The 19,517-nt window shown below is 40.0% G+C and overlaps 1 protein-coding gene across 11 annotated transcripts in view; it reads left to right on the top strand.

Annotated features, from left to right (window-relative positions):
* Positions 1 to 19,517, top strand: part of CARMIL1 (capping protein regulator and myosin 1 linker 1) — a 351,508-nt gene that overhangs the window by 148,554 nt on the left and 183,437 nt on the right. For all 11 annotated transcript variants that reach the window (XM_017505212.2, XM_037730170.1, XM_037730172.1 and 8 more), the window contains 2 exons: positions 4,678 to 4,737; positions 13,442 to 13,563. In XM_017505212.2, coding sequence (XP_017360701.1) covers positions 4,678 to 4,737; positions 13,442 to 13,563 — 182 coding nt within the window. The remainder of the gene's footprint in view (positions 1 to 4,677; positions 4,738 to 13,441; positions 13,564 to 19,517) is intronic.

Raw genomic sequence — 19,517 nt, forward strand, 5'->3', positions numbered from 1 at the left:
TCTAAAAAGGTGGTAACATTTACTGGAGTATTGTTTTAGTAAATAACTTAATCCTTAACAGAATCTTATGAGAGCCATAGGTCTTATTATCCCTTTTATTGACGAGAAAACTGAGGCACAGGGAGGTTCAGTAACTTGACCAAGGTTAAACTTCCACTCATATGTGGCACATGTGTGTCTAATCTGGGGAGGCTGGCTGCAAAGCCTCTGCTTAGCAACACTGCTCCCCCTGCCCACATACCCAGGAAAACGGGTAAGGTCTGGTAGAAACTTCCAGCCTTATTGTGCTATGATGTTTGGGCTGCAGTGTTATTTGCTTATTAGTCCTTTCTTGTTTCTTAAAATTTAACATTTAGCCACTGTTTCGTAAATTCTGACCTATGTGCCAAGTTAGGGCAGTATAATGTTATTGGTACAAATGAAAAGGACCTTTTGGGACTTCCAGTCTTAGGATTTGCATGATTTACACTGACTTTTGGGGAGATGCCAATGGCCCAAGCCCCTTTAGATAATATAAAGTGAGCCTATATGTTTATTATGGTTTATAAATAAATTACTATGTCAATGAAGTTGGACTAAACTATGTATACATTAAAATACCTGAAGGCATGATATGAGGAAGTTAATTAGACATTATCCCACTGGTGAGAAATTAATTACAGAAGGAAATTTTATGGGTCAGGAAAATATTCAAGCACCTATTGAATACAAGACTGCTAAATAATATGTATACCCTACCACGTTGTGACACAGGGGAAGTATGTTACCTTTTGTGAAGTCACCTGCCTGCCTTCTGCTGGATGACCTTATTCTGCCCCTGAGGAAAGGCTTGGGTCCATCCCATGATACACATAATTTTTCACAGCCAGCCTGGCCACGGTAGTTTGAACATGGGTTCTGATTTCTGATATTGTCAGCATCACAAGTAAAGGAAGGCAGATTTTCTTCCAAAGTGATCTGCTTGCAGCTTTCTCCCTTAGAGAAGGCTGGTTTTCATGTGCCAGCTTAAGACTTGACTGAGAAATAAAACCAATGTCAATGATACTAATTTTCTGGAGAAATAATTATATTTAGAACATTAGTGTAGGCAGGGTGCGGTGGCTCATGCCTATAATCCCAGCACTTTGGGAGGCCAAGGCAGGTAGATCACAATGTCAGGAGTTCGAGGCCAGCCTGACCAACCTGGTGAAGTCTTGTCTCTACTAAAAATACAGAAATTAGCCGCGCATGGTGGCATGTGCCTGTAATCCCAGCTACTTGGGAGGCTGAGGCATAGAATCGCTTGAAGCTGGGAGGCAGAGGTTGCAATGAGCCGAGATCACAGTACTGTACTCCAGCCTGGGCGCCAGAGGGAAACTCCATCTCAAAAAAATAAAAATAAAGTACATTATTGTAAAGCACTGACTATGACATAGACGTCTTCTCTTTTCTTTGGTGGCTGATTAATTAAACATGTTTTCTTTTGTCATTTTACTGTGAAATGTGTAACATGTATAGTCAAATGCACAAAACAGAGATACACATCTCAGTAATTAACTGCAAAGCAAGTACTTCTGCAGCCACACCCAGATGAATAGAACTGTGCCTTCAGCCCGGAAGGCCCCAACTTTTCTTTCAGGGGGTGGGTAATTATGAGATCAAGGAAGGGTTTGCAGAGAGGGCATATTGAAAAATCACCTATCAACCAGGCAAATAAGTTTTTATGCTGGTCAAAAGGCTTAGCGGTTTGGAAGACCACGGTGCATTTGGGGAGCTGGAGTGTGAACTGAGGGTTGTGGAGGAGGTGGTGGTGGGAGGGAAACAGCTCAGAAAGATGGACTGGGCTGAGGACTGGCTGAGGGGCTGAAGTGTGGACTGCTGCCTGGGGAAGAGCAGGAGTTCCTGAAGGACAGTCTCTTCATCAGATTTACATCTGCTCTGTTGCTGGTTGGATGGGCACTGTCTCGCTAGGGTTTGGGTGTGAGGTGAGCAAGTGATTGGTGGAAAAGCTATTGACAGTCTGGGTTCAGTTTTTCCTCTTATCTAATAATTCACTAATTTCTGTTGTGATGGTATAATTTCTAACTAAAAAGTGTCCTTTGGGTCTTCATGCATCCTACGTCTGTCTCAGCTTCCTAACTAGCCTTCCTGCCTCTTCTTGCCCATAAATGTAACCCGGTGACAACTGTCTTTGTGTGGTTTGGAGTGTCATGGATGATGGGTTGTTGGGACTAGGAGCAAAGCCCTAATAAAAATAGCCATAGATGAGATAAGAGAGAATGATTTGAACCTTGCTGTGATGTCTTTCAGTATGTTTTAGAGACTTCCTTGCTCGCCATTAATAATAACCTGGACCTTTGACTACTCACAGGCTCAGCCAGTCACCCTAATTGATTTGCTCCTTTTAGTTTCTTCCTAAATTCTTTTTCTGCCACGTGAATTTCCCTCTACACTCCTTGTTTGCTTGAGGAACGTGAAGTCATTCCTCAGGGCCTAGATGAAATGTCAGCACTCTTTCCTCGCTCCCCAGCACTGTTACTGCTACCCCAGGGACAGCTCGCAGGTACAGTAGAAGCATCTTAATTGACCTCCAGCTAATCCTGCTGAGCCAAATTGACCAAAGGTGGCCATTCCTATCCCTGATGACGCTGACTGATGCTAGCTCTAGTCTTTTCCTAGCTGTTAGCCTGTAAGAGAGGAAACCTGTTCACACTTATTCACACCTGCGCCTACCCACTGAATGAGATGCTCACTGAGGGTCATGGGTTTATTCCTGAACCTGTTTAAGGTAGTTATAATAGCAAATGTTTTTAATGAAAGCTATTTTATGCAGCAATGAAATATGAGTGCAAAAGAAGAGTATCTATGACATATTGAACATTGATGAAAGTGAATTACTTAAATTGCTGTCTTAAAGTCTGGACAACTTTACTGTTGTGGGAGGGGTGGTGAGGAGTATAATAATCTAGAAAATGTTTGCCCTCATACTGCTTTGCAAGTATTTTGCAGTTCTGCCTTTTTTTTTTTTTTTTTTTTTTAATAGAGAACGGGTCTCGCTATATTGTCCAGGCAGGTCTCAAACTCCTGGGCTCAGGCTATCCTCCCGCCTCTGCCTCCCTAAGAGCTGGGCTTAGAAGCGTGAGCCACAGTGCCCGGCCAGTTCTCCATTTTTAAAGAGATTTAAATTGGAAGCAGGAAGCCATGCTTGTGGGTATGGCTTATGCAGAAAGGCCATTGGAGGGCCAGCCAGTGGGCTTAACTGAAAGAAAAACTTTGGCGCAATATTAAAGGGTAATAAATATTTGTTCATAAGCTTTAAATTAAAATAATGAAGGAAGGTATGTATACTTTTTAGAAAATAATTTCCTGCTTTAAATGACTTTTCAAAACCAAATTATGTATACATCTTGATAATGATAGGCAAGAAAACTCCAACTCTCTTTGAGTGCTTTTAAACACATGCCTTAAGTGCTGCGTTTAACTCTTGGAGGATGAAGCACATGTCTCGGTCCTGTTTGTGTTTCCAGTACTGGCACATAGTGGGCTTTTGATAAGTGTCTGTCAGTTGACCAAGTGAATAATGAAATAATGAGCTCTTTTTCTACCTCCAGACCCCATCAGTGTACTTCGAGATGTTTAACTGGAGATTCAGGGATTTTCGTCTCTAAAATTTATCCTACCAATGTATCACGGTACAACATACCACGAGGGAGCAGAAATAAATGCCCCGTGGATTTGGTTCTGGATGTGTTCTTTTATCATTATATTTCTCGGTTTAATGCGGGAGGGTAAAATACACTGACCCGACTCAGTCCCCCACTGTCTGTAGTTCCATGCCCTGTGATTATTTGCTGTAATGGGAAAAACCGGGAAGAAAGATTAGTGGCTGTTTATCAGGAAAAATAGGTAAGGAGTGAAAGACTGGAGATATTTTAAAGAAAGACTGCTGATGATTATAGGAGATGGGAGAGCGCTTGTTAAAATAGAGAGGAAAGAAATCATCATTTATCTACATGCAGAGACAGGACTTTTAACTCTTTCATTTAAGCACAATTTAAAATTCCGAAGTATTTGTGGAAATATGGATTTAAGTTGGATAAATATAGATTTATTTCTCTAAATCCATTCAAACTATGAATTGTTATGGAAGACGGTAGAAGGATGGATGACTCTGATAAGTGGTCAGAGTGTAACAAATAGCTAAAGGTGTAGAAAAAGGGGAGAACAACGCTGACTTTATCCTGATAGGACTTTCTGAGGCAAAATTTTGAAGTGAAAAAGGGAAAAACGTGTTTAGATGGTTTCTTCTATACATTCATTTGTCAATGAATAAATAGTGGATAAGTGCAGAAACTTTTTAGGTTAATGCAAAAATAATCACGTTTTTTGCTATTACTTTTAAGGGCAAAACTATAATTACTTTTATGCCAGCTTCTACTGTTAGGTTTGTCCCAGGATGAAATTTTAGGAGTCGGTATGCAGCTTCCTTTCTTTTTAGTAAAGTAAGTAATACTTTTTCTGAAATTTGATAAGTCGCTTCTATCTTAGAGATATTAAACCAACCGGCCTTCAGAAGATACCCAGCGTCTTGTTTGCTCTTGGGGTGTTTCTAGTTGTAGCATTTTCTGAAACCTTGAATTATATGTTTTAAAACCCTCATTACAGGTCTTTTCTTTCCTCTTTTCCCCTCAATTGCAGCTCGAGTTAACCTTCAGCTACTTGGAGATTCATGGCGTCGTTTGCAGCAAGTCGGCTCAGGTGAGTGAACAACGGCTCTCTCACTGCAAGGGTCACGATCTTTCTTGGATTCCTGGAACCTAAAATGTTCTGTGAGACAATGTAGATAAACAAAGTTAGGGAAGATTAAATTTTCAGAATGAGAGACTTAACACTTGCTGTGTGGACAGGAGTTGGGAGTTTGTTCTGTTAAGGAAAACACTCAGTTTGTGAAGAATTAATTAGCTCTTCTGTTAACTAGCAATGTAAAGGTGACAGTACTGTTCCTTAGAGAATATATAAGACATGCTTTAACACTAAAATTTCGTAGCAATTAAATGGTACTATATATAGGCCTTAGTGGGAATATAGTGATAAATGAATTCTTTGCAGTTAATAAAATGCAAGTTAAAAAAATAGCTTTATTGGGCTTTAAGTAACTGCAGTAAAGTGTACAATTTGATAAGTGTCAACACATGTGTGACTCTCTTGGCCCTCCTCCCCAACTGCAGTCAACATGCAGGTATCTGCTTTTGGTTGCTGTAGTTTGCGTTTTAAACAATTTTATATGAATGGTGTCATACAATGTATACTCCTTCCTGTCTGCCCTCTTTCAGTCAGTTTAATTATTATTTTTTTAATTTTTAATTTTATTTTTAGTTCTGGGAGTGCAAGTTTGTTACATAGGTAAACTTGTGCCATGGTGCTTTGCTGCAATTAGCTGTTTTGCCTAATACTCGCCCTCCACCAGCTCCAGTTTTATTATTTTGAGATTTATTTATTTTGTTGCATGTTTCAATAGTTTATTCTTTTTGTTGCTGACTAGTGTTCAATTGTGTGGCTTTATTACAGTTTGTTTATCCATTCATCTGGTAATGGACATTTGGGTTGTTTCCCGTTTTGGCTGTGATGAATAAAGCTGCTATGAATATTTAACTACAAGTTTTTGATTGGGCATGTATGTTCATTTCCCATGTGTAATTACCTAGAATGGCTGAATCAAATGGTAGTTACATGTTTAACTTTTGGAGAAACTGTCACACTTTTCCACAGTGGTTATACCATTTTACGTTGTCACCAGCAGCATATGAGTGTCCTGGTCAGTCTTTTTAATGTTAGCCATTCAACAGGTATGTAGTGTTTTTTCATTGTGGTTTTAATTTGCATTTCCCTGATGACAGAACATTTTGAGGATCTTTTCATCTGTTTATTTGCCAGCATGATCTTCTTTTGCCATTATAAAAATTGGGCTGTTTTCTTATTGAATTTTGAGAGTTTAAAAATATATACATTCTGGATACAAAGCCTTTGTCAGATAGTTTTTCTTAGTCTGTGGCTTGTCTTTTCATTCCCTTAACAGTGTCTTTCAAAGAGCAGAAGTTTTAAATGTTGATGAAGTTCAATTTATCAATATTTCTTTTATGAATTGTGCTTTTAGTATCATATTGAATAAATCTTTGCTTAACTCAAAGTCACAGAATGTTCTTTATCTTCCTGAAGTGTTACAGCTTTAGGTTACACATACGGGCCTATGATCCATTTTGAAGTAATTTTTGTATATAAACCTATGTATAGATCAAATTATTTTTTAGTTTATCTTTTTTTTCCCCCTCATATGTATAATATATTCACTTGTTCCAGTAACATTTGTTTAAAAGACCATTGTTTCCTTACTGAGCTTGTTTTCACCTTTGTTGGAATTCAGTAGTCCGTGTAAGTGTGAATCTGTTTCTGGACTCTGAATCCTGTCTCCTTGATCTATTTGTTTATCTACATGCCACTCTCATAATCTCTTTATTATTGTGGCTTGTTTACAACAAAATTTGAAATCAGATAGTGTTAGTCCTCCAACGTTTTGCTTCTTTTTCAAAATTGTTGTAGTGATTCTAAGTCCTTTGCAATTCCATATGAATTTTAGAAACACCTGTTTCTATAAAAAGCTTGTTGAAATTTTGGCTGATATTAAAATGAATTTTTAAATGAATTTGGGGAAGAACTGACATCTTAGTAATGTATAGTCTTGTAATCTAAGAAAGCTATATTATTTCTCCGTTTGTTTAGGTCTTTTTCAGTTTTTCTGAGTGTATTTTGTTGTGGCTTTCAGTGTTTGGGTCTTATACATCTTTAAATTTATTCCTAAGTGTTTAATATTTTTTGATGCTAGTGTAAACAGTGTTTTTTTTTTTTAATTTCAGTTTTTAGTAGTCTCTCGCTGATATTAGAAATATAATCAATTTTTGCATATTGACCTTATATTCTGCTATCTTGCTATACTCATATATTCTAGTGGCTTTTCAAAACAGATTTCAAGCCGGGCGCGGTGGCTCAAGCCTGTAATCCCAGCACTTTGGGAGGCCGAGGCGGGTGGATCACGAGGTCAAGAGATCGAGACCATCCTGGTCAACATGGTGAAACCCCGTCTCTACTAAAACTACAAAAAATTAGCTGGGCATGGTGGCGCGTGCCTGTAATCCCAGCTACTCAGGAGGCTGAGGCAGGAGAATTGCGGAGGTTGCGGTGAGCCGAGATCGCGCCATTGCACTCCAGCCTGGGTAACAAGAGTGAAACTCTGTCTCAACAACAACAACAACAAAAAAAACGGATTTCATCATTTTTTACAAAGATGATGTCATATGTGAATATGGATGGGTAGCTTTTATTTTTAATATGGGGGACTTTTATTTCATTGTCTAGTCTTATTGCTGTTGGGATATTCCTCCATTACTATCATACTCCCGCATATTTTGCTGGGTATGCCAAGAATTGAGTGCTGTGACTGCCCTTTGCCCAGGCTGTTTTTCAGGGCTATAATTGCAGTGAGCATCCTTGTGGGATGGTGGAATAGTTCACTGTTGAACAAAGAACAAGTTTGCTTATTTCTTACCATGAAAATCGTAGATTTCCAAAATCCAAGGATTCCTTTCTTGTAAGCAACCTCTACTGTGTGTGCCGGCATCCATCGGAATCCCTTCATGTCACCCTGTGGGACTTTCAGGGCAGGGAAATCTATGCAAACATGGTGTACATGCCTTTTGTTGTGCCATGAATCATAAAATCCTAGGTCTCTGACCCAGGCGTCTCCTGTCTTCTGCAGCATCAATGAAACAGTGATAGGCTAATTTACTGGCTTACACGTAGGGTAAAATCTCAGACCATGACAATTCTTCTGGTACCTGAAAGACAGTGCTAAATGGAATTGGCAAGAGCAGATCTTCTTGCCTTATTTCTAGTCTTTGAGGGAAAGCATTCATTATTTCACCACTAAGTGTGATGTTAGGTGTAGGTTGTTTAAATAGATGCCCTTTATCTGGTTTAGGAAGTTTCTTTCTATTTTTAGCTTGCTGAGAGTTTTTATCAGGAATTAGTGTTGGATTTTGGCAAATGTTTTTTCTCTATTGAGATTATCATGTGGTTTTCTTTCTTTTTTTTTAAGCTTCTTAAAATGGTGAATTATATTCAATAATTTTTAAAATACCAATCTTTCACTCCTGAGGTAAATCCCATTTGTCCATGATATATTATTCCTTTTATTTTTTTTTCTTTCTTTTTGCTTTTTTTGAGATGTTGTCTTGCTGTGTCACCAGGCTAGAGTGCAGTGGCACGATCTTGGCTCATTGTAGCCTCCGCCTCCTGGCTTCAAGTGAGTCTCCTCCCTGAGCATCTTGAGTAGCTAAGATTACAGGCATGCACTACCATGCCCAGCTAATTTTTGTATTTTTAGTAGAGATGGGGTTTCACCATGTTGGCCGGGATGGTCTTGATCTCCTGACCTTGCGATCCACCCACCTTGGCCTCCCAAAGTACTGGGATTAACAGGTGTGAGCCATGATATATTACTATTTTTACATATTGTTGAATTCCATGTGTTAAAACTTTGTGAAGAATGTTTTGCATTGACTTTTGTGGGAGTTATTGGTTTGTCATTTTTTTGGTGAATGTTTTTGCCTGGCTTCTCTATTAGAGAACCATGGATTTATAGAATGATTAGGAAGTAGTTCCTCCTCTTAAATTTTTTTTGTTTAGCTGGTATTAATTTTTTTCTTAAATGTTTAGTTGAATTTACTGGTGAAGTTATTGGCCTTGAGTTTTCTCAAAGAGAAGGTTGTGTGTGTGTGTGTGTGAGAGAGAGAGAGAGAGAGAGAGAGAGAGAGAGAGAGACAGGGTCTCGCTGTCTTGCTCAAACTGGAGTGTGGTGGCGCAATCTTGGTTCACAACCTTGGCTTCTCAGGCTGAAGCGATCCTCCCACCTCATCCTCCCAAGTAGCTGGGACTACAGGCTTCTACTACCACACCCGGCTAGTTTTTGTATTTTTTTTTCTAGAGACAGAGTTTCTCTGCATTACTCATCATGAACTTGTAAGCTGAGCTCAAGCGATCTACCCTCTTCAGCCTCCCAAAGTGCTGGGATTACAGGCATGAGCCACTGTGCCTGAACTGGGAAGGTTTTAAACTGCAAATTCTGTTAATATTTCTTAATGATATAGATGCATTTATATTTCTCTTCTTGAATGAGCTTTGGTAGCTTGTGTCTTTTAAGATACTTAGGTAAGTTGTTGAATTTATTGATATAAAGTTGTTAATTGTATCCACTTGTTATGCTTTAAATACTTGTAGAATATCATTCCCAATATTGGTAATTTGGTTATCTCTTTCTCTTTCCATTTCAGTCAGGTTAGAAGTCTACCAATTTATTTGATCTTTTCAAACAACTTTCTTTTTGGTTTCATTGATTTTGATTTCATTGATTTTCTATTTCCTGTTTCATTGACTTTTGCTCTAGTCTTTATTCTTTCCTTCAACTTTTTGTTTTAGCTTTTAAAACTACAAAGTGTGTGTGTGTGTGTGTGTGTGTGTGTGTGTGTGTGTGGTTTGTTGATAATGTTCTTAAAAATTGTTAAAATTGTTACCAAGATTTTTGAGATTGCATACAAACTGTTGGAACTTTTCCACAGTTCATCTCAGAGCAATGTTTTATCTTATGTGTTTATCATCCTCCGGAAACTGGAGTTTGAAAGAAAAATCACAGCACCATATGTTTGCCCAAATGGTCAAACATATGCAAGAGTGAATGATCACTCATGAATGATGACTTAATGACATAACCATGGTCTTCTTGCTGGTCTTAATTCAGGAATGTTTATGTTTGTGATTTGAGAGTTGGGATGGGAGCAGAGGGGCATTCGCGAAATGTTAATGCCAAGGTTATGTTCAAAATATGATTTCACTATGGTATTTAATTGTGAGAAAGGGTGTTGATGCAGCAAGGCTCATTTTCCCATGTGACTGCCACAATTGGTCTTACCATGCTTGTAGTATGCCTGCAATTCAGAGGAACTGTGTATAAAGCCGTCTGCCTCAGCCCCATGGAGTGATTTTTTCAGTGTCGGTACCAAAAGAACAGCTTTACAACAGTGCTTCAGTTTAACTTTGTCCCACAGTGTGGACCTTTGAGATGAAATTACAGTGAACATTGGTACTGCTTCTGAAAATGGCCTAGCATTTCAGAGACTGGCAATACTGTACCAGTAACCTAATGGTGTTGAAAATTTGCTGTGTTTTAGAACTTCCCGTGATCGTTTTTAAAAGTATACCTCAGTAGTACCCTTCTCTCTGTCACATCACACCTCCTCATCGTCCTCATATACACACAACATATACACAGGACAGTTATGATTCTGTATGTCTGTGGTGGACTTTTTTTTTTTTTTTTAACAAGCACACTGTTTGATTCTGTGGCATCCCAGAGATTAAGAACCAGTGACCTGTGTAACCCCTGGTTCCTTGAAGTCTCTAGTTTTGATTTCCTTTTATGTAAAATCATAAGGATGGAACTGTTACCAGTGGCACTCAGAATCTAGCCTTGATTAGGAATTCTTTCCTTATGTGCTCAGGGATTTATTAATGTATCTGTCCTCGCTATTTTTTCATTATAATTTAATTATAGTTTGTAAATTCAGATTAAATTTTGACACATACCTACAGCCTTTTGTGTGAGAGCGGGGTGATTGTTCTGTTGAGTTGGTGAAATGTGGCTTTTACTATTGCTGCTTTCTCCTTTCTTCAGAAATGCGGGAAACCTTTATCTTATTTTAGAAGACTCAACACCACAATATTTTCTGGTGTTTGAGTTCTCTTGCCCTCAGGATTTTTAAATGGAGGCCAGCAGTTATACAGGTTTATAGTTATACAATTTTTGGAACATTTCTTATACAACTGAATACCTGCTATGATTTTTTTAAAAGAATTATAGGGTTAATTGTTTGCTATGTCACAGAATGATGTTGATAAACCACCTTTTGCCCATGGCTATTTCTGATAGAGGAAAGAAAAACACCTCACACATCTGTTGGCTGGGGTTTAGTCAAACATGCTGCCCTTAGAGTTTAGTCAGGTTGTTCAACCTTAAAAAAGGCCATGGAGTAGGGTGGGAAATTGGAATCATACGTAAGTAAGTTACTACGGCTTATATCCTGATTATTGTTTCAAATGTAGATTAGGTGTCATGGGTCACATCCTGTTAGGTGTCTAAGGAAGATGCATTTCAAACATTCTGTTCCTCCCCAGCTGAAGTGGGAGGGAAAAGGTATTCAATAGGGAGCTCTTTTTTCTTTTTTGATGAGGTGACTTATTGTGTTGGTTCCACCTCCATCACTTTGTTGCAGTCTTTACATTATGCAGAGGTGGTGACATCTTACACAGGGTTGTAGGAGCGCTTGCTTGTAAGGTTGAATTGGAGGACTCATTTCTTCCTCCACCTGTCACCTTTTTTTCCTTCTCTGTCATTCTATTCAATCCTGTGCAATTAAAGATGATTAGGTGTTAAGATTAAATGGAATTAGAATAAGCTAATTACTAATTATTTGCACCCAAATTGTGAACTGAATAGATTCGCTAGATGTGAAGAATTTAAAAGTACTCCCGGAGAGAAAAATATAATTACCCATGCTGGGAAGGTTGGGGGTGGGGTGCAGAGCACAGACACAATGGCACATCTGAAGTGTCTGGCTTTTAAAAACATGCATATGCACAGATATGTGCACATGAAAAATACGAGCCTAATTGCACCAAGTAGATTTAGTCTTGCCTAAGACATCTTATGGACTACTGGGTTGGTTAGCCTCCAGGTACAATAATGCTTGCTGCCTTTTGCAGGGGGAATATCTGTTGAACCAGCTTTTAGAAGACAAACACAGGCTTTGCCTATAGACTTTGAAAGGCTTTACCTTTCGTTTCTTGAGGAATGTGCTGAAAAATAGGAATTTTAATTTTTTTTATATGCACCTAACTAGGACAGATGTGGTATTTATTAAATAATTGTTGACAGATTCTTTTAGAGGTTTTTATGAAAAAGTAACACCTTAAATGCTTACATTAGTTATGTCGTTTTCTTTCATTTCATCATTTTGGCATGCCTTATATTACTTTTCCTTTTAACATAAATATGTTGAAAGACTTTACAGTATTATTTTTGGTTTGGGCTAATTTTAGGAAAATCTAAGGCAAAAAATCTAAAAATTGCTTTGTTAATGCAATTGGGTAGTTTCACTTTATAAGCAGTGTTCTCCCATCAAATTTTTGTATAGATAAAGTAAGAACAGGAAGTAAATGTGTGAGGATATTTTGATGAAGTGATAATCTAAGAGGATTGTACTTTATGTGATTTTTTTTTGTGGGGGGGGTGGGAAGATGGGTTTTTGCTGTGTTGCCTAGACTGATCTTGAACTCCTAGACTCAAGTGATCCTCCTGCCTTGGCCTCCTGAGTAGCTGGGATTACAGACATGCACCACCACGCCTGGTTTACATGAATATTTTTGAGATGTTTACATGAATGTTGTTGAGATTAAAGAAAATGGCATCTTTTTTTTAAGTGGTTGAAGTTCTTATTGTAATGTGTATATCTTCAACCTCTTGTCCCTTTTGTGACCTGCCCTCATTTTCACAAGTTAATTGATACTTATATAGAGGGCTAGCTGTCACAATCTCAACATTTTTTGACATATTATTTTTGACATCTCCAGCAATTAATTGTAGGAATGAGTCTTAGCTAACACGTTAGTAAAACCTAACACCAAACATTTTATTAACGTGTTACTTTAGTATTTCAATTATCCCCTCTTCTTAGAGAGATAAAAACTTTTGTAAGTATTTCTCTTTTGCTCCCAAGCAAAAGGTTTTAACATTTTATTGGAATATATCATAAGGTTTCTTGTTTTTAAAACGTTTGTGTGTGTGTGTTAAAGGTATCTTTTAGATTGCCCATGGGTACTCACAGAAAGATACAGTCGGACTTACAGTAGATAGCAGGAATTTGACAACTTTGTAAGACTGCAGCTCAGGACAAAATCTTGTTAAAAGAAGAAGTCATGTTTGAATGTGGAAATTCAATCTCTATCATGTGGCAGTTAATTTGAAACTTCCAGCTTTGCTCTTGGAAATATTTGCTTCAGTTCCTAAATGTTTCTGACAATATCTCCACCCTCTACCCAGATACTTCTTTGAGGCTTAAGAGTATCATTTTAAGGAAGTGTTTCTTCAGAAGCTAATATTGTGATCCCCTTGTAGTTCATGAGCTATTGGTTGGGAGTTCACTCGTGCATGTAAGATGTCCTACCCTCGAACCTTGTTAAAAGAAAAAGAAGCTAATATTGCATTAGTCTATATCTGTGTGACAGTGTAGTTTACAATATTTTACATAATTGAAAGGATTGGACTCCTTCCTAAGAAGTATCCCCCCCATTCTTGCAGATGGTTGTGGAAACTGAGAAGGGCAGCATCTCCATGAAGATGGCGTCGCCCGAGGACGTGAGCGAGGTGCTGGCTCACATCGGCACCTGCCTGAGGAAGATATTTCCTGGCCTCTCTCCACTGTGAGTTTCCCTGGGCGGGGTGAAGAGAGCAAAGAACCTGTTCGCCTCCAAAACGACAATACCAAAATGCCTTCTTTTTATCCCTTCATGTAGTTCATCTCAGACTTCCTCCTCTTAAACATTAAATATCAAAACCCTCACTCAAAACCCTTGTGTTTTGGTTTGAGGATTTCTACAGGGCTGTGTCTTAGTCTTTAAAGAGCTTGAGTGATGAAGGAGTTGGCAGTCCTTTAACTTCTCTGCATAAGACTAAAGCAGCAACCTTTTAAATATGACTCAGATTTACATGAGTGTGAACTTTACTCACAACTATTACCAGAATGCCCGGGGTGCCCGCTGTGTGTAGAGGCACCGAGTAGGATACTGATGAAGAGAGAGGGTGCTTTGTTTTCTTTGCTTTTTTCTTTTCTGTAATAAGAAGCCTAAAAAAATTGAATGTAAAAATCACTTTTTTTCATTGTCCTCTTATATATATATTCTGAAATACCCATTAGGTATATTCGTAAATTTTGTTCATCCATGCCCTCATATTTTTTGTTAAGCTTTTAACATCAGGATTATGGGCTTGGATATCTGAGTTTGTAGTTGGGGAATGTGTGGGTTGTTGGTATGGAGGAATTAGATTGGCTTAGGTGAAAGGCAGAGAGACGCTTATGTCTGAAATCTCCCTAAAATGATAGTTATAGCCAAAATACCCTCCTGATGGAAGAAAGCATTCACGGATGGCAGAAAGTGTCCCTCCCATTGCTCCCCAGCAGGCGGAGGTGTATAGAGGGGCGGTCTGGAGGCCCTCGTAGGCAAGTGTAGCATGGAGCTGTGTACTTTGCATGGTAGAGGTGGGAGGGGAATTTTGGGAACAGGTGCCCTTCATAGAACATGTTCCTCCTGCAAGCCTTGCCTGCAAATTGAGAGACAAAGCAGCGGGAAAACCTAGGCTTCGTGGCATTTAAACCTTACGGATGCCTGAAAGTGGCTCAGTGGGGACAGGCACTCCCCTTCGGGCCTTGGCCTTAGGAGGCCTGCTGGGTTCCCTTCACAGCCCTTTGCAGGGCTCCCTCCTCTCCGAAGCTTAAGTCTTGTGCTTCTCTGATAATCAGGGTAGCTGGTTGCTGGGGGAGCTAAGTGTCCCTGGCCTCATCTCGGTGGAGTGGAGACGGTGAGCTGGGGTGGCCTCTGATCCCTGCTTGGCTAGAGTTTCAGGTATGAGGTGTCTTCCAGACAGGCTCTCCTGGTCTATAATCACACACACAGGTGGTTCTGGAGAAGAGGTGTGGGTGGCAGGGGGTGGTAGGATGAGGTAAGAAGTGAATCCATGGTGGCAGTCGGAATTGCCAAGAAGCATAGCCTTCTTAGGAATGGTTTCCACATCATCCGTAAGGCTGCCAGAGAACTAGAAGGGGTAGTCATGAGTTTGCAATAGCTGCAACCCATTTTCCTTAAACTACATTTCAGTAATGTGGCTTTGTACATGTGTTTCTTTATAATGTACGCTCTTTCCTTCCAAATTAACACTGAGGAAATAATGAAATTATTGGGCACAACCTTACTTGGCAAGAGTTTATAATACCTTGGACTTGAAAGACACTTCAGAACAATATTTAGAATCTATTTTCTTTAAAAGGCAGCCTTCTTTGTTTAGTATTCTGGTATTTAACCATTTTTATCTTTGGTTTGGATTCTTCCATTTTTCCCTTTCCAGAGAACTTTGAATAAGAATAGTATTTTACGTATCTTCCATTTAACTTCTTGCTAAAATCTTCAGGTGAATATTAAACAATTATTAATCATCTCTGTTTCTAGGAAGAAAATGCCCATGTGAATGTTGATTTCTAAATCTGTGACCTCTGTGGTTCCCAGGTCTTCATGCCCACCTGCCAGCTGCCTATTGGTCATCTCCACAAGGATAGCACCAGGCACCTCACACTCGTGTCCCACACTGAACTCCTCACTTTCCCCCTAAAACTTGCTTATATTCTGTATTTCTATCTCAAGAAAAAAGCTGAGCCATGTTCATCTCTTGGTCCTTACTCTCATATGCGATTGGTTGCTATGCTTTTAAAAATATTTCTTAGTATTTCATGGTCTAATTCCTTCTCCTTGCCTTCATTTCCACTGCCACAGTCACTTCCTCCCATGCAGCATCTTTCCAGTTAGTCTCTCTGCCTAACTAGTTAGTTCTTCTCTTGCAAGTGATCCTCCATACTGTCATCAGTTATCTTTTTGTAATTCAAACAGTATCTGTTCCTCGCCTAAGCTCTCAAATGGCTGGCTTTCCTGATAAATTGTAAGTTGTTTACCTTTGCACAAAATAGCATTGCTTTCCTATTCCTGAACATAATCAGGCTCTTTCATATTTTCAACACCTTTATGTTAACTCTAATCTTGACAGATTCCAAAAGATTTAACTCAGGTATCTTCTCATCTATAAAGAGTCTGTATTCACGTTTCCATAGAACTTTGAATTGCTTCCCGTACTAGCACATATCATACTGTGTTGTAACTGCTTGTTTATACACTTTTGCATTCCATGAGTATTACGGAGTTTCTACTCTATGCCTAGGCATAGTGATAAGTGTTGAGGTCCAGCAGTGAGCATGATCCCTGCCCACATGGAACTTATATTTTAACTTGGGGAAATAACCCCCAACCCCCGCAAGAAGGAAATACATAAATGAAGTAGTAGTACCTTTGAGTAAGTGCTATGAGAGAAATGGATGGGACTAATACAGTGTGAACTGCTGTCTCCAAAGGCCTCCTGTGGCCATGATAACTTCAACAGACCTAGTGGAAGAGAAGTGTGCCCTATAAAAGCGGTGGCAAAGAATATTATCTTCCCAGGGCCTTCGTTCATGCCATTTCTCCTGCCTGGAAAGGGGTTGGTGTCTCTGAGGAACTGAAAGATATCCACTTTGGCTGGGGTGTAATGAAGAACAAAGATGGGAGGCATTGAGGGATGATGCACAAGGAAGCTGGTGCCATCACCGGCCAGTTGTTGTAGAACCTCGTGGGCAAGAGTTTGGAATTTAGCAGCATTTTCCTGGGAAGCCACTGGAACCTCGTGGGGAAGAGGTTGGAATTCAGTAGCATTTTCCTGGGAAGCCACTGGAACCTCGTGGGCAAGAGGTTGGAATTCAGTAGCATTTTCCTGGGAAGCCACTGTAACATTCTAGGGGGTAGGACACGAATCTTCAGATATTTTATGATTTTTTTTTTTTTCTACAAGAGAGACTGACTGGACTGGGAGGGGGCAGGAGTGAAGTAGAAAGTGAATTTGGACCCTTGTAGTCATCTAGGCAAGAGGTGACTGTGGTCAGGAGAACGGTGCCAGCATGAGGGACTGAGATAAGAGAGAGGGCAGATGTCAACTTCATTTTGGATACAGGACTTGCTGATGGATTAGGTATGGCTCCTTGGACTGTGGTTTAATAACTTGGTGACCAACCTGACCTTTCAGAGAGACAGAGAAGGCCTGGGGTAGGTAGGGGACAATTTTTGGGGGGGTATGGGATCCATAGCCATTCTGTTTTAGGCATGTGGAGTTTAAAATCTATTTGTCTAGGACCTCCAAGACCTCCACAGACTTCTCCTCTAAGCTCCATCTAGGTGAGGCTGTCAGGTAGGCAGATAGGTGAGGCTGCGGCTTGGAGAAGGGGTCTGGAGATGGAGTGGAGGTCAGCGCCGTGAGCACAAGATGGTCTTCACTGCATAACAGTTGATGACATCACCCAGAGAAAGATGTGGACGTTGTACAGGAGGCATACTGGGAATGAGCTCAATACCTAGAGGTCAAGCAAACTAGGAAGAACCACAGGTGGAGTTGGGTAAGGACTGGCTGTCAAGGTAGGAAGAAAACCAGTGAGAAACCAGGGCCTGGGAAGTAGTGGCAGGATGACGCTGGGGCTGAACAAACTGCAGGAGAGCGGTGTCCGGTGGGCTGGTGGATACCATAGGCACCTTGGTGAGAGCAGGTCTAGGCGTCTGGCTGGAAGGGACCGACTGCTGTGGTTGAAGGATGAACTCAAAAGTGAGAAAGTGGGTGTGGCATGTGTAGACAACTTCATAGAAAAGATCAGCTGTCAAGGGGAGCTGACAAATTGTATGTAGCTAGTGCACCCTGAGGGATTACGGGGGATTTATGTTTGTGTTTAAAATGGGAGGTAAAAGCATATGCTTAAACCATATGGCTGTAACAACGGGGATGATCAGTAGAAAGAGATTTGTTGGTGGAAACTGCCCTAATAAATAAATCAGCAGTATCCTTGAGAAGGTGAGAGGCAAAGCACAGAACACACCTGTCTTTCCTTCTAAGCTGCGAGCTGCTTAAGCAAAGACCATGTTTGTATTAATCTTAAATCCCTAGTTCTTGGCACATAGCAGATACTGACTGAGATTTTCGATGAGCACATACGCTTCACACTTAATCTGTGCCCAATACCTTGTTGGATGATGTGCCATGGGACATGGAGACAGTAGCCCTGCCTTCAAATCGTGGACACACTAGCTGAAGTAACCTGAAGCAGAAGGGACAGGAGATGACTGGGTGTAAGTAGGACATGAATGAGCACAGGATCGCTTTGCAGAGGAGATCTACTGCAAATGGAGAGAATTCCGAGGAGAGGGCAGGGAAAGGAGAGGCGATTCACGTGAACGGACCAGTTGGGGAGAAGGTGCGGATTATAATTTAGAAAACGCCTGGCAGAGAATTAAATCACCTAAATGTACCTGACTTGCATTTCTCTTTCCCACCCAATGCACACAGTTAGCTTGTCACAATAAGCTTAATAGTTTCTGGTGTTTAAGTTATGCCTTTACTCTTGAAGTTCCTTAGATTGCATTAGTTGATTTTGGCAGGGGAAACATACAATTATATTGGTATTGGTGGTTGTGACTAGAGAGGGTGGAGAAGTGGGTAACCTTTTCTTTTCTCCATATGCCTTAGGTCAAAGCTATCATTCAGAAGAATATTTGCTTTACATAAATAATGCACAACAGAACATGCAAAATTAAATATGTTTCCAGTGATGTCATGTATCCCATTCATGATAAATTAGAGACTATGAAACTATATTTAGAATCTTTAGACCTTGTGGGACTCATTTGTCCCATCAAATATATTTCCTGAGCCTGTCGTGGGGACCCTCATCTCCTTCCTTTCTTAGGGGACTTCTGGTGGGGACTGATGAACAGAAAAGGGTCTCATGTGCGAGTATGAGGAACCAGGTGAATCAGGAGAAGTTAGAGCCAGGAAAATTATCAGTTTGGGTAATCAGTTCTTGAATACTCTACATTTGACTCTATATAAATGAACCAATGCCTCCAAAGATCTGAATTTCTGATTTTACTGAAATATAATTATGAAAATAACATCCAGCATCCAAATCAAGTATATGAAAACATACAGCCTGAGCAACATAGTGAGACCTCATTTCTACTAAGAAATTAAAAAAATTAGCTGGGTATGGTGGTGCACACCTGTAGCCCCAACTAACAAGAAGGATCACTTGAGCCCAGGAGTTTGAACTTGCAGTGAGCTATGACCACACCACACTACATCCCAGCCTGGGTGACAGAGTAAGACCCCATCTCAAAACAAACAAACATGCGCACGCGCGCGCGCACACACACACACACACACACACACACACACACTATAATCAACCATCTTATAGTCAAGAGAATGCAGTTTGGAAGCAAATGGAGGATTTATATCACAATTTGTAGTATTAACATGTCGTATTTTCTTCCCTTCTCCTGTCTCCAAATATGTTAGGATGTTGTTTTCTCCCTCTCTCCTTTCCTTCTAAAATGACATTTTCTCCTTCTTAAATATGGAAAGTTTAATTCAGAATATAGAGAACATGTAAAGAATAAAGAAGAGCTGGGCGCGGTGGCTCAAGCCTGTAATCCCAGCACTTTGGGAGGCCGAGGCGGGTGGATCACGAGGTCAAGAGATC

Source organism: Cebus imitator, unplaced genomic scaffold (assembly GCF_001604975.1).
Source record: "Cebus imitator isolate Cc_AM_T3 unplaced genomic scaffold, Cebus_imitator-1.0 Scaffold335, whole genome shotgun sequence".
Lineage (NCBI taxonomy): Eukaryota > Metazoa > Chordata > Mammalia > Primates > Cebidae > Cebus > Cebus imitator.